This window comes from Schistocerca serialis, chromosome 1 (genome assembly GCF_023864345.2).
Source record: "Schistocerca serialis cubense isolate TAMUIC-IGC-003099 chromosome 1, iqSchSeri2.2, whole genome shotgun sequence".
Lineage (NCBI taxonomy): Eukaryota > Metazoa > Arthropoda > Insecta > Orthoptera > Acrididae > Schistocerca > Schistocerca serialis.
Window position 1 is genome coordinate 760,936,238 of NC_064638.1, and position 15,977 is coordinate 760,952,214.

At 38.1% G+C, this 15,977-nt stretch overlaps 1 protein-coding gene across 8 annotated transcripts in view; it reads left to right on the forward strand.

Moving 5' to 3' along the window:
- The window catches only part of LOC126482314 (cation-independent mannose-6-phosphate receptor), a 768,212-nt gene that overhangs the window by 354,687 nt on the left and 397,548 nt on the right, over nt 1–15,977 (forward strand). For all 8 annotated transcript variants that reach the window (XM_050106419.1, XM_050106409.1, XM_050106382.1 and 5 more), the window contains exon 20: nt 2,028–2,101. In XM_050106419.1, the coding sequence (XP_049962376.1) occupies nt 2,028–2,101 (74 nt within the window). The remainder of the gene's footprint in view (nt 1–2,027; nt 2,102–15,977) is intronic.

Genomic DNA, 15,977 nt, shown 5'->3' on the forward strand with positions numbered 1-15,977 from the left:
TTGTGACAATTTCACATGCTTGTGGTCTTAAGCAATAACTAAGTAAAATATCTTTGGAACTGTGCTCCAAAGAAACAAAGTTCAGTAGGACCACAAGACTAGGTAACTGAATCATCAGAGGGTACGGTACAGTAAATTAATATGCATTGATATGTATATTATTGAACTGAATAGTTTAATTGGCAGTGATCAGTGGACTATAGAGGCAATTCAGTCTAAAGATATCTCCATTTTCAAACTGACCCCACAAATGTGTGTGTGTTCCATTAAATTTGGGAAAATCAAAATTGCTCTTCTGGTGGGAGTCTGGGAGATAGCATTATGGTGCAGGGAGTGAGAGTACAAATTTGATGTCAAATTTAAAATGAAATTGGTAAGAAAGGCTCAAGGAATAAGTATACACTGCAAGATATGTTTGCATTAATAGATGTTAAGGTAATTTATAGAAGATGCTACACATAAATGTATTCACTATCTTTACAAAAAGTGTAGCTCCTTCCTTTTTGCCTGCTGTCAGTGTGTGCAGTGAAGTATAATAGCGGAACAAATGTCTTTTTTTTTTTTGGCAAGGGCCACAAGGGAGAAGTTGGGACACTATGTATTTACTTTGTACAGAGGGTACCAGGCCATCTGATATTCATTGTCGGACAGACTGTAGCAATTGATCTATATCAGGAACAGTAGAGCTGGAAGTGGTTTATGCTTAAATAAGGAGATTGGGCAACATTCCATGACATAGTCAAATTATATAATTGCTCATAATAAGGAAGGTTTTATGAAATATTTGATTGAGACAACCAGGTGAATTTATTGAGCAGGCGCCTGACAAATAACTGATGGTACCTACTGTTAGAATTCACTCCAGGAGACAAAGTATAAGCATAGCACCATACTGTCACACACACAATCTCCAATAAAAGGTGTCTTGGATTCTGAACAAAGGAATGCGTTTTGTTTTCTCACAGTGTCCAATGTTATACTTCCAACATAGCAGAAAAACTTCTTAAGGCTTAGGATATGAGGCACTTGATTGCCCTACTGGAACTGTTGACTTTTACACGAATGTGATTTCACTTTTTCATACCCTCCCAGAAATAGTAGGGCTACAGTAAGGGAATGGATACAGATAAGGGAATATGGTTCAAGTATTGTCCCACAGTGGGACAATATCACAGAAAATCTGGAGAGTATGTAAAAGTATAGTTCATGTTCTGTAAAACCCTCCTATTTTCAACAGGATGTTAATTACCCATCAGGACCACAACTCAATATTTTGGTAATTATTGATTTCAATTCATTTAACGAACGATCTTTAGTCTTGCAATAAGACTGTATTGAACCTCATCAGTAAACATACCATAAACAATAATTATTTCTAAGGCTTAAAAGTGCATGTGATAGTCTCTACAGGCGAGTGATAACAGCAATCTGTTACCAACATACTTCATTGTACTAGTGAACAACAAAATGGTAGCTAGGACAAGATAGGTCAATTCTCCTACCTCCTCATTTCCCCCTCATTGGTAAGTGCCAGTGAGAAGCCTTTGGCCTAGTGCAGCTTAGTCCATAACTCTAAGCACACACTGTAATCTTAGTTTCATTTCTGCCCCATGTGCCACACAGATAGCATTGTAGGAAGCAACTACTGAATGAATGCTTATTGTTAGTAGGTTCAGTGTGACAACACTGTGCTTCATCTTGCTGCTGCAAGCATGGCTTTGCAATAGTTCACCACATTCCACATGACTAGTGCAGACCAAAGGCTTCCAACCTGCGACGACTGAGGTGTAGGGCGAGATGAGGAGGGGAAAACATACAGAAAAGGTGGAAGGGAGTACCTTCTATACTTGCCCTCCAGCTGCCAGTTTCGCTGCTCACTAGTATAATATAATGGTGTACGCAATAGGTATGGATTATTTTAAGAGACCTACACTTGTGAAATTAATTTATATGGCAAAAAACTCAGTTTTTCCACTCAGTTCTTTCTTTTACTCCAAGGAAACATATCTTTTCTTGTTTCTTGGTAGGTGAAAACTCGAGTGCTCACATACAAATTATGTGCAGTGATGCTGCGACTGCGAGAGACCCGTATATAATGAGTGTAAGTAAAACCTGCCATTACTGTTACTCTTTAATTAGTTGCTGTTGTTTCACCTGCAAGGTAGGTGGTGAGCTTTCTTGGTAATTCAGTAAAAAGAATATGGAATTGGTAGGTATATTATGGTTACAGAGAATGCTATACTTCTGTAATATGTGCATGCTTTGGCTTGAGATTTTATGCAAGGTTCTATCTGTTTCCAAACATATGGAATGGAAAACAGTAGAAAAATGGACAAACTAATTGGCAAACAAAAATGTTCCAGTAGAATTCCAACAAATTAGACATGACATTTTTCCACATAATGATTTTTGACCTTTGAAAGAATAGTACCATCATTCCTTTCTTCTGCTTGTTTGAAATAGAGGTAGTTGTGATACGCAAATAATGTTTTGACCATCATCTGCCCATATTACATCATAGTACTAAAGCCGTAGGTAGTTTGCGTGGGAAACCTTGAATTCTCAGGGAATTCTGGAAGACTACAGAAAATTCAACTGTAACATGACTGCAACAAATGTATAGAGTCATTTCATTACACGTTGTAGTTATTGTGTTGTGAGTTATTAAGTAAAGGAATGCAAAGCAGAACATTGAATTATTATAATATTTGTCAGTTTTCTACCAGCACACTCACCAATCTGAGGAGCCGTTATTGTTGCCCTTGGGCTCCTAGTCTGTCAGGCCAGTTTGCTACTGATTGATCATCAGTGTCATGTCCATACCAATGCAGCGGAGTTGGGGGTTTTAATTTAACATGCAAACACTTGCTGTTTATTGACAGAAGAGAGAAAAACCAAAGGATTTATGAAGCTTGAAATGTTGAAGAATGCTGACCTAGTAGCAGAATTGACTGCAAATTACACCCAACAAAGCCCTTTTTCCTTTCCCTATTCAGTAGCGAAGATTCAGATTCAGAAGTGAAGAAATTTTACTGTCTCAATGTTTTTAAGCGGTTCGAGAAGAGCATAAATTTATATACAAAATATTTCAGTATCTTGTTACCAGTCCATCTGCAAAAGCTTTTAAGTAATTTTGATCATAGCTTTTTGATTTGAGTGAGGACCAGTTGCATAAGTGTGTTTAAAATACTTGTGGAAAAGAATCAACTTTGCTGAACTTGAGCTGATGCTGTAATTTCACATATTAACCATGAATGATTGGTGCATTTAAAACTTACTGATGTGCAGAAAAACAGTTTCTACAATTTCTAGAGATTCAAAATGAAAAATCTGTGAACTTTGTCTGCACATTTAAACTACTATTATTTTCTTCCTCTCCAATCACTGTGCAAATGTTGGGTATAACTTTATGCAAACACAATATCTGTTCAGATTTATTTCTTTAATCGTATGCCTAGGGCCCCTTGTCGGGTAGACCGTTCACCAGGTGCCTATCTTTCAATTTGACGCCATTTTGGCAACCTGCAGTTGATGAGGAGGATGATGATTACAGCACAACACCCAGTCCTTAGACTTAGAGAAAGCTTTTGACAATGTTGACTGGAATACTCTCTTTCAAATTCTAAAGGTGGCAGGGGTAAAATACAGGGAGCGAAAGGCTATTTACAATTTGTACAGAAACCAGATGGCAGTTATAAGAGTCGAGGGACATGAAAGGGAAGCAGTGGTTGGGAAGGGAGTAAGACAGGGTTGTAGCCTCTCCCCGATGTTATTCAATCTGTATATTGAGCAAGCAGTAAAGAAACAAAAGAAAAGTTCGGAGTAGGTATTAAAGTTCATGGAGAAGAACTAAAAACTTTGAGGTTCGCCGATGACATTGTAATTCTGTCAGAGACAGCAAAGGACTTGGAAGAGCAGTTGAACGGAATGGACAGTGTCTTGAAAGGAGGATATAAGATGAACATCAACAAAAGCAAAACGAGGATAATGGAATGTAGCCAAATTAAATCGGGTGATGCTGAGAGAATTAGATTAGGAAATGAGACACTTGAAGTAGTAAAGGAGTTTTGCTATTTAGGGAGTAAAATAACTGATGATGGTCGAAGTAGAGAGGATATAAAATGTAGACTGGCAATGGCAAGGAAAGCGTTTCTGAAGAAGAGAAATTTGTTAACATCGAGTATACATTTAAGTGTCAGGAAGTCGTTTCTGAAAGTATTTGTATGGAGTGTAGCCCTGTATAGAAGTGAAACATCGATGATAACTAGTTTGGACAAGAAGAGAATAGAAGCTTTCGAAATGTGGTGCTACAGAAGAATGCTGAAGATAAGGTAGGTAGATCACGTAACTAATGAGGAGGTATTGAATAGGATTGGAGAGAAGAGAAGTTTGTGGCACAACTTGACTAGAAGAAGGGATCGGTTGGTAGGACATGTTTTGAGGCATCAAGGGATCACAAATTTAGCATTGGAGGGCAGCGTGGAGGGTAAAAATCGTAGAGGGAGACCAAGAGATGAATACACTAAGCAGATTCAGAAGGATGTAGGTTGCAGTAGGTACTGGGAGATGACACAGGATAGAGTAGCATGGAGAGCTGCATCAAACCAGTCTCAGGACTGAAGACCACAACAACCCAGTCCTTGGGCGGAGAAAATTCCCCGACCCAGCTGGGAATCGAACCCGGGCCCAGAGGATTTACAATCCATCACTCTGACCATTCAGCTACTGGGGGGTGGACAATCTGTTCAGCTAAAAAGTTGCAACAGCCAAGATTGCATAAATAAGACTTTATTTTTGGTAACCTCTTTTGAATGTTGTAACTATCATAGTCTGGTCTTGAAAAATCTTTTGTTGCAGAACGTATTCCATTGTGAGTTAGTCCTCACACCATTTTGTCATTATAGTGGATAAAATAGGTTTGTCAAAATTAAAACCATTTACAGTTAAAAAGACTTCGTGCACATTGGCATGTCTGCATATGTAGCACTCACAGAGGCTAGTTACTTCTTAAAGTGTATGATATACAATAAAATGCACATTTGTCCATATGGTTACTTTTGCATGATATGGCACATACATCATGGACCCACCTTAGCTAAAGTATACAGTGCAACTGTATACTTGCATCACATTATGTATTAGAGTTGCACTGCCTGCTAGAATTGCAACGTATACTTTGGCTAACGTAGATCTATAATGTATGTAACATGTCGCACAAACTTAAACAGATGAATAGCTAAGCATTTAAAGAATTAACAAGTCTCTGTCGCTGCTAGATATGCCAACACACCCGTGTGCAAAAGGTGCTATGTAACTGTAAATGGTTTTGCTTATAAACTGCAAAAAGGTGGGAAATTAATGGGGAAGGACCTGGATAAGCTGAAAGAACCAGAGGTTGGCAAGAATTTGAGAGGAAGCATTAGGCAATGATTGATTAGAACAGGGAAAAGGAATACAATAGAAGATGAATGGGTGCTTTGAGAGATGAAATAGTGAAAACAGCAGAGGATAAAACAGGTAAAAAGACAAGGCCTAGTAGAAATCTTTGGATATCACAGGAAATACTGAATTTATTTGATGACGAGAAAATATAAAAATTAAGCAAATGAAGCAGGTAAAAGGAAACACAAACATCTAAAAAAATGAGTTGGCAGGCAGGTACAACTAGAGGACAAACATAAGGATTTGGAAGCATATTTCTCTATGGGAAAGGTAGATACCACATACAGGAAAATTAAGGAGGCAAGAAAAGAAAAGAAAAGCGGATGTATGACTGTCAAGAACTGAGATGAGAAAGTAGTACTAAGCTGTAAAGGGAAAGCTGAAAGGTGGAAGGGGTATATAGAAGGTCTGTACAAGAGAAATGAGCTTGAAGACAATATTATAGAAATAGATGAGAATGCAGATGAAGGTGAGATTGAAAACATGGTGCTGTGAGAAGAATTTGATAGAGTACTGGAAGACCTACATCGAAAAAAGGCACTGGAATTAGATGGCATTCTGTCAGAACTACTGCTAGCCTTGGGATAGTCAGCCATGACAAAAATCTTCCATCTGGTGTGGGAGATGGAAGAGACAGCTGAAATACCATGAGACACCAAGAGGAGTGCAATAATTCCTGTTACAAAAAAAAGCAGGTGCTGTCAGATGTGAATATAATTGAACTATCAGTTTAATAAGTCATGCTTGCAAAATACTAAAACAAATTCTTTACAGAAGAATGAAAAAACTGGTAGAAGCCAACCTTGGGGAAGATCATTTTGGATTCTGGAGAAATGTGGGAATACACCCCATGATTCTCCTTACAAAGTGGGTTGAGGAAAAGCAAACATACGTTGATAGCATTTGTATACTTACAAGATAGCTTTTGACATGGTTGACCGGAATACGGTCTTCAAAATTATGAAGGTACTAGGGGTAAAATATAGGCAGCAAAAAGCTACATACAATTTCCACAGAAACCAGAGGGCAGTTACAAGAGGGGAGGGGCACGAAAGGGAAGCATTGGGTGCAAAGGGATAGAGATAGTTTTGTAGCCTGTTGCTGATACCACTCAATCTGCACATTGAACAAAGTAAACCAAAGAAAACTTCGGAGTAGAAATTTCAGTTCACAAAGAAGAAATAAAAACTTTGAGGTTTTCCGATGACATTGCAATTCTGTCAGACACAGCGAAGGAATGGACGATGTCTTGAAAGGAGGATATAAGATGAACATCAATGATAGTGGAATGTGGGAATTAGATTAGGAGACGAGATACTAAAAGTAATAGAGTTTCGTTATTTGGGTATTAAAATAACTTATCCTTTCTACTTCAGTAGAGAGGATATAAAATGTAGATGGGCAACAAAAAAAAAAAAATAGCATTTCTAATAAAGAGTAATTTATTAACAATGAATGTAGACTTAAGTGTTGTTGTTGTTGTGGTCTTCAGTCCTGAGACTGGTTTGATGCAGCTCTCCATGCTACTCTATCCTGTGTCATCTCCCAGTACCTACTGCAACCTACATCCTTCTGAATCTGCTTAGTGTATTCATCTCTTGGTCTCCCTCTACGATTTTTACCCTCCACGCTGCCCTCCAATGCTAAATTTGTGATCCCTTGATGCCTCAAAACATGTCCTACCAACCGATCCCTTCTTCTAGTCAAGTTGTGCCACAAACTTCTCTTCTCTCCAATCCTATTCAATACCTCCTCATTAGTTACGTGATCTACCTACCTTATCTTCAGCATTCTTCTGTAGCACCACATTTCGAAAGCTTCTATTCTCTTCTTGTCCAAACTAGTTATCATCGATGTTTCACTTCTATACAGGGCTACACTCCATACAAATACTTTCAGAAACGACTTCCTGACACTTAAATGTATACTCGATGTTAACAAATTTCTCTTCTTCAGAAACGCTTTCCTTGCCATTGCCAGTCTACATTTTATATCCTCTCTACTTCGACCATCATCAGTTATTTTACTCCCTAAATAGCAAAACTCCTTTACTACTTCAAGTGTCTCATTTCCTAATCTAATTCTCTCAGCATCACCCGATTTAATTTGGCTACATTCCATTATCCTCGTTTTGCTTTTGTTGATGTTCATCTTATATCCTCCTTTCAAGACACTGTCCATTCCGTTCAACTGCTCTTCCAAGTCCTTTGCTGTCTCTGACAGAATTACAATGTCATCGGCGAACCTCAAAGTTTTTATTTCTTCTCCATGAACTTTAATACCTACTCCGAACTTTTCTTTTGTTTCTTTACTGCTTGCTCAATATACAGATTGAATAACATCGGGGAGAGGCTACAACCCTGTCTTACTCCCTTCCCAACCACTGCTTCCCTTTCATGTCCCTCGACTCTTATAACTGCCATCTGGTTTCTGTACAAATTGTAAATAGCCTTTCGCTCCCTGTATTTTACCCCTGCCACCTTCAGAATTTGAAAGAGAGTATTCCAGTTAACATTGTCTAAAGCTTTCTCTAAGTCTACAAATGCTAGAAACGTAGGTTTGCCTTTTCTTAATCTTTCTTTTAAGATAAGTCGTAAGGTTAGTATTGCCTCACGTGTTCCAACATTTCTACGGAATCCAAACTAATCTTCCCCGAGTTTTGCTTCTACCAGTTTTTCCATTCGTCTGTAAAGAATTCGCATTAGTATTTTGCAGCTGTGACTTATTAAACTGATAGTTCGGTCATTTTCACATCTGTCAACACGTGCTTTCTTTGGGATTGGAATTATTATATTCTTCTTGAAGTCTGAGGGTATTTCACCTGTCTCATACATCTTGCTCACCAGATGGTAGAGTTTTGTCATGACTGGCTCTCCCAAGGCCGTCAGTAGTTCTAATGGAATGTTGTCTTCTCCCGGGGCCTTGTTTCGACTCAGGTCTTTCAGTGCTCTGTCAAACTCTTCACGCAGTATCATATCTCCCATTTCATCTTCATCTACATTCTCTTCCATTTCCATAATATTGTCCTCAAGTACATCGCCCTTGTATAGACCCTCTATATACTCCTTCCACCTTTCTGCTTTCCCTTCCTTGCTAAGAACTGGGTTTCCATCTGAGCTCTTGTTATTCATACAAGTGGCTCTCTTTTCTCCAAAGTTCTCTTTAATTTTCCTGTAGGCAGTATCTATCTTACCCCTAGTGAGATAAGCCTCTACATCCTTATATTTGTCCTCTAGCCATCCCTGCTTAGCCATTTTGCACTTCCTGTCGATCTCATTTTTGAGACGTTTGTATTCCTTTTTGCCTGCTTCATTTACTGCATTTTTATATTTTCTCCTTTCATCAATTAAATTCAATATTTCTTCTGTTACCCAAGGATTTCTACTAGCCCTCGTCTTTTTACCTACTTGATCCTCCGCTGCCTTCACTACTTCATCTCTCAAAGCTACCCATTCTTCTTCTTCTTCTGTATTTCTTTCCGCCATTCCTGTCAATTGTTCCCTTATGCTCTCCCTGAAACTCTGTACAACCTCTGGTTTAGTCAGTTTATCCAGGTCCCATCTCCATAAATTAGCACCTTTTTGCAGTTTCTATCTACAGTTCATAACCAATAGATTGTGGTCAGAGTCCGCATCTGCCCCTGGAAATGTCTTACAATTTAAAACCTGGTTCCTTTTAGTATCTCCAGGATTCTTCCATGTTTACAACCTTCTTTTATGAGTCTTGAACCATGTGTTAGCTATGAATAAGTTATGCTCTGTGCAAAATTCTACCAGACGGCTTCCTCTTCCATTTTTTAGCCCCAATCCATATTCACCCACTATGTTTCCTTCTCTCCCTTTTCCTACTGACGAATTCCAGTCACCCATGACCATTAAATTTAATGTTACAAAGTCTTTTCTTAAAATATTTGTGTGGAGTGCAGCCATGTATATAAGTGAAACATCGACGATAAATAGTTTAGACAAGAAGAGAACATAAGCTTTGAAATGTGGTGTTACAGAAGAATGCTGAAGATTAGATGGTTGGATCATGTAACTAATAAGGAGGTACTGAAATAAATTGTGGAAAAAAAGGAATTTGTGGCACAACCAGTCTAGAAGATGGGATTGGTTGATAAGACACATTGTGAGACCTCAAGGGATCACCAGTTTGATATTGGAGGGAGAGAGGCAGGGGTAAAAATTGTAAAAGGAGACGAAGAGATGAGTACAGTAAGCCGATTCAGTAGGACGTAAGCTGCAGTAGTTAATCTTGAGATGAAGAGGCTTCTACAGGATAGAGTAGCCTGGAGAGCTGCATCAAACCAGTCTTCACATTGAAGACCACAACAAGAATGATGGCAACTTGGTATGAGATACTAACTCACAATGGAAAACTTTTATAGCAAAATCATTTTGAAGACCAGAAGATGACAGTTACTACTGTTGCAATCAATTGTCAACAATGACGACAAATTTATGTGACATGGCTACTGCAAGTTTCTTCCCAAGTAAAACCTAGAGCACTCCTAAGTTCTCAGTATTAGAAAATTCAGACAATATCTGTTGATAATATAAAAGAGGAATAAATTCTCATACATCACCATTGTTGCACATCATAATGGTAGGATAGAAAATATGAACAAATTAAATTTCTTCATTTTGGTGTTGGAAATGCACATCCTTCTGACTTTCAAACTACAGAGCATTGCTGACAGACATAGTAGGCATGTGATGAGAAAAGATTCCACACATGTGGATGTAGGTAATCACCAGTCAAAAAGGATGACCCATCTTCAAAGTATATCTCCTCTGTAGAGTAGGAAACAATAAATGTTGGTACTTCAGGAATGACAACATTTACACCACTTTAGAGTAATGTTGTATATTAAATGGTGCAAGTAATAATTGACACTGTGATGTGGTTTTGCTACGCTGTGTTTCCTTTTAGTATTACTGATATGATTAGGCAAGGAAGTATGAATTAATTCATAATGCTTTATCAGTTCAGTTTTTATTTGTTGTGGAAAGGTTTGGCTAGAATACAGTAGCGAGAGTGGGGAATGAAAGTTTAATTTGAAATTATTCCATACATCAGTTACTGTTTGGTGCTTCAGCTGCTACAAGTGTGTAGGATAACAGTTCGTCACATAACATAAACAATATGTAACCAAGTTCAGCACAGAAGTTTTAGAATTCACATTAAAGAAGAGTGAGTCTATAGTTTTTAATGTTTTCTTCCATGTTTCACTTTAGGTGAATGCCAAATGGTTCCCCTAAGACAACCATGGGATATGCATTGCCTTTTCTATCTTAACATATATGCGTGCAGTAGTTTGTAATAGAGTTATCCTGTTACTCTGTGTCTATCAACAAAACATTAAACACTGACAACCATGACAGTGATAATGTTCCTCTAATAATACTACAACAAATAAACGAGTTGAATTGTAGAATGTGTGAACCAAATCATGACAACTGATGGCTGTAGCCCAAGTCTTCAGAATCAAGATTTAAATGGCTCACTGCTAAGAAATGCTTGTTAAAATTTTTACTTTAAAATAATAATTATTGACTGGATCTTATATTCAATATAAATCCATTAAGATACGGCACCTCTCATTTCCACACTGGAAAGAATATGCACGACTACCAGCAAACTCCTGTATGCTTTCATTTCTTCCCAAATTTGGTACATTTTGTTTGATTGTCAGATGTGCGAGATAAATTACTTTCTGTATTAGACTGTGCAATTTTCAGAATGCCTTTTTATCCAGATGCGAAGGGGCTTAGGAAGCAGTACAGACTAAAGAATACAAGTCACTGGAAAGAAGTGTTACAAAAGTGTGCGCTCTCTCTATCTGTGTGTGTGTGTGTGTGTGTGTGTGTGTGTGTGTTAAAATAGCTGTGTTGCACATCCTGAATGAGTAGATTGGGAACTCAACCTGAAGTGAAGGAGGGAGGATTAAAATTGTAGAGGCAGACAAAAGCTTGATAACAGTAAACAGGTTCAAGCAGACGTAGATTGCAATAGTTTGAGTTGAAAGAGACTTGTATTAAATCATCTGGTGACAACTGTCACCTTGTATAAGTATTCAAGACATGATCAGCTAATAGAAACTCCAGGTTGGAATATCATGATGTACGGAAAAGATGATCATAACTTACCGAAAAGATGACACGCAAGTTGCAGGTAGGCACATTTAAAATTGAGACTGATTATTGTGACCCCACTGAAAGAATTTTGCCCCTTGTTGACACCATCTCCAACCACTTTCACACAATCCAGCCTTCCATGTCAAAGATACCAACCACTTCCTTCACCGCCTCTCCACCATCCCCACTCCTTTACTTCCTAGAACCCTAATCGTCACTGTTAACACTATTCCCTCTGGCGGCACCACAGTGGTATTGTGTGCGAAATAGTGATCAACAGCCGGCAGCACCACAGTGGTGTTGTGTGCGTAGTATCGCTCAGTGGCCGGCGACACCACTGTAGTGTCGTGAGCATAGTGTCCGGCAACAGCACTTTAGTATCTTTTGCATTCTGTTGATGTTTTGTTTAGATAACAATAAGTTATACACGTCAATAAGTTTTTTGAAGTATTTGTGCCCTTTCATCATGGCAGACAAAAGACACAATATGATGCAGACAAAAGAGACAATATGATTATTTACGATGAATGCGCGGACGTCTCGGCTGATGTTCCAGATGATTTGACCGATTGGGAAGAAGACATTGGATATCAAAAAAAATGAAAGTGAAGCAGAATCGTTGGAAGATAGTGAAATACTTTCAAGAAGAGTTCGGCGAACAGTATGGTTCCCAACCGATTTGGATGAATCAGATGAAGAAGACGGTGCACAGTGGTCAGATTTTGATTTACCTAGGACCAATAATAAACTTGAAGGATCCCCTTTCGACTGAGCGAGGTGGCGCAGAGTGGTTAGCACACTGGACTCGCATTCGGGAGGACGACGGTTCAATCCTGCATCTGGCCATCCCGATTTAGGTTTTCCGTGATTTCCCTAAATCGCTCCAGGCAAATGCTGGGATGGTTCCTTCGAAAGGGCACAGCCGACTTCCTTCACTGTCCAACTTATTTCCCAATGATACACAGGATATCGTAGATTTATATATTGGGAATGGTCCATTTGAATATATTAGTCATGAAACCAGCAAGTACTATAATCAAAATTGCAATAGAAGGAAACTGGATAAAGAATATGCCAAATTTGTCAACGTTACGAGACCCGAACGTAGAAATTGGTTTGGGCTTGCTATTCTTATGGGAATTAAAAGCATGGATCGATGATTATTGGTCAACAAATCCGTTGATACACACACTAATATTTCGCAAAACGATGTCCCGCAACCGATTCAGACAAATATTACCATTTTTTACATTTTTTCGACAACAACAATAAACTGGACAATGCTGTCCTGCTTTTCAAAGTGGTATTCATAATTATTTATTTTTCCAAAAAGTTTAAAGAAACTTTTAATCTAAGACAAAACATCTTAGTTGATGAAGGAATGATACTGTGGCGTTGACGGTTAAATTTTAAAGTTTACAATCCGTCGAAAATTACTAAATATGGAATACCCATTCAGATGCTCTGTGATTATAGAGTACAGGATGAATTTCCTCATTCAAGATATATTCTGGCACTGGACAGCCTTTAGCAAAACCAGTGATGCCAACCTTCATATGGAGAGTGGAACTTTCAGAGAAGTTGCTTGAAAAGAAAATTCGAGTTTGTGGAACGATACGGCAAAATAGAGGGTACCCGGAAAAATTAAAGCGCATAAAAGTCAATGTGTTTGTAGCTTGTCATCAACGGAAAGGTGAAGTCCTTGCACAGGTATGGAGAGCTTAGAAAACTAAAACTATACAAATGATCTCTACAATACATAATTTCACTTTGACTGACACTCAAAGAAAATGTAGAAAAACCAATTACGCAATTTAAAAAAACGTGAAAGTGTATTAGACAACAACAAATGCATGAAAGGAGTGGAACGGGCTGGCCAATATTTGAGTTTTTATCCTATACACAGAAAAACTATAAAATGGTCAATAAAGGTTTGCATGTACCTCTAATTGCGCATTATTTAATGCATTCCGTACATGGCAATATTTCAATACAGATCACAAGAGTCTCTGAGTTTTTATTGAAAGTGCCTGATTCGTGGATAAAAGACCATGTACCTGCTTCTGAGCAAAACTTGGAGGTTGCCACTACGTTGCGTAGTCTCCTAATGATCCAGTTGACACACTTTCCAGTCACATAAAGTAACACCAAGTAATACTTATTTCTGAAATGAATAAACGAAAATGAAGAAACTGCGAAGTATGTCCCAAAAACAAAAAAAGGAGAACAACAAACTTAATGTGATAGTCTTGTGGAGTTGCGTTACATCTTGGAGACTGTTTTTTTGCATATCATATGGAAGAGAAATACTAAGTAGCAAAGAAAGTGCAAATAAATAAATATATGAAACAAACAAATTTTATATTTATTTACATATGTATATCTTCAAAATTTCATGAAAGTAGGGGACCAGGGTTGTGAACTTGCATGCATTACTTCAAGATCTAATAAAATCGGTAATTTTTTTATATAGAGGGCTGTGGATTGTTGTGTTACAAAGGTTAAATTACGTGTTTGTATTGGTAGTACTATCAAAAACAGTATTGTATCATTTCATAGTATAAACACACTTCGTATGTCAAAGAGCTAACATTTTTCCAAGGAAATGTGACAAATAGATTGGTAAATCTCTCAAAAAGTAAAGTGTGACACCAAAATGAAGTGTTTTTAAGCAACATGGGTTTCATGGTAATAGATTTTTGAATAAAGGGAAACATCGTTTTCAACATGTGGCGTGTGAAGTTACAGACAATGAAATGCGGGCAAACTCGTCAGTATCTAGAGAAACACCCATTAACACTTTAAAGATTAAAATAAAATGTTGTGATACACAGTTTTCAAACAAAAGTGATGTAAATGGTAGGTTAGGTTATATTCTGATAGATTTACATTTCCTAATAAGGGTGTTAGGTGAGCGTATGTGTTGTAAAATATGTGGAGGGCCAGTCAGTTTACATGAAGACAGTGAGGTATCAAATGGACTAGCCAGGAAACTTATCATTAATTGTGCCAGTTGTAAATATGCTCATTCATTTTGGAATTATGATAAGTGTAAAGATAATTATTTTGAAGTAAATATTAGGTGGCTTTATGGATTGAGAGCTATCGGTAAAGGACACACTGCAGCAGAAACAACGTGTGCTGTGATGAATATGGCACGCCCACCTTGTAAAATCGACAAGTATGCAGGGTTTATTGGAGCTGCTGTGGAATCTGTTACATGTGAGTCAATGAAGGGCGTTGCAAATGAAGCTGTTGCTACAGCATTTGGGAATTAATATTGGAGCAAATTGCATCAGAGAACTTTAACTGATGGACCAGGTTCGCATTGATAAAGCCGAGTATGCAGCACAGTTGGCCACTAAGGCGTCCAGAAAGAAGAAAACACTTGGAAAAAGATCAAGAGGATAATATACAGTATGGTGCAGGGTGCTTTTGAGTGGGGAGGGGGGGGGGCATGTGTTAAGTGGGATACAGTCTTTTGAAACTTAAGACGCCTTTCCTGAAAATTTACATTTACTGTTGCATTTCCCCGTAAATCTCAGAAACAAATTCAAGTAGAATATTCAAATTTTCAGGAAGTGATAACATACATATTCTGAGTCTACTGAACTAAAAGAACAACTTAATGTTATGTATAATTAAAATTATTTTGGATAATATACAAAAAAAGTACACAAAATTTTAGCCATGTAATTAAAAAATTGTATTTCTGAAAGCAGTGACTGAAATGCAATTGCTGTAGTTCAGTAGACTCAGAACATACAGTTTAATGTCCTGTAAAAGTTTCATGCCATGGCTACAGTGGTTCCTGAAATGCAGGGAAGCCAAGTCACTAAATTTAACGTTGTCGAGATAGGGCGTTCCAACTCCCCTTAATGCCACCTCTCTATACACCAACATCTGTTATGATGATGATCTTAGTGCTATTGAACACTATCCTTTCCAATGTCCTTTGGGACTCCAAACCTACCACCTCATTCCTAATACACCCTACTAACTTTATCCTAAATCACAACTACATCTCCTTTGAGGGGGATGTATACAAATAGATCTGTGGCACCGTCTTATGCTGACCTGACTACAGGCCATCTAGAGGATAATTCCTACCATGCCAAACTCCTTGATTGGTTCACGGTCAGTGATGATATCTTCATGATCTGGACTCGGGGCAAAGAAATGCTATTTTCATTCATTTGCAGCCTCTACACCTTCTCTTCCATCCACTTCAGGTGGTCCATATATAAACTGGCTATGCATCAGGGCAAGTGCAGTAGACCAGTCTGTAGCACAACATGCAGCTGAACACAACTCACTTGGTTTCAGTGGGTACTACCAGAGCCATCTGGATCCTCCCCTCCACCACTAGCTTTTCTGAACTGTGCAGATAAGATTTAT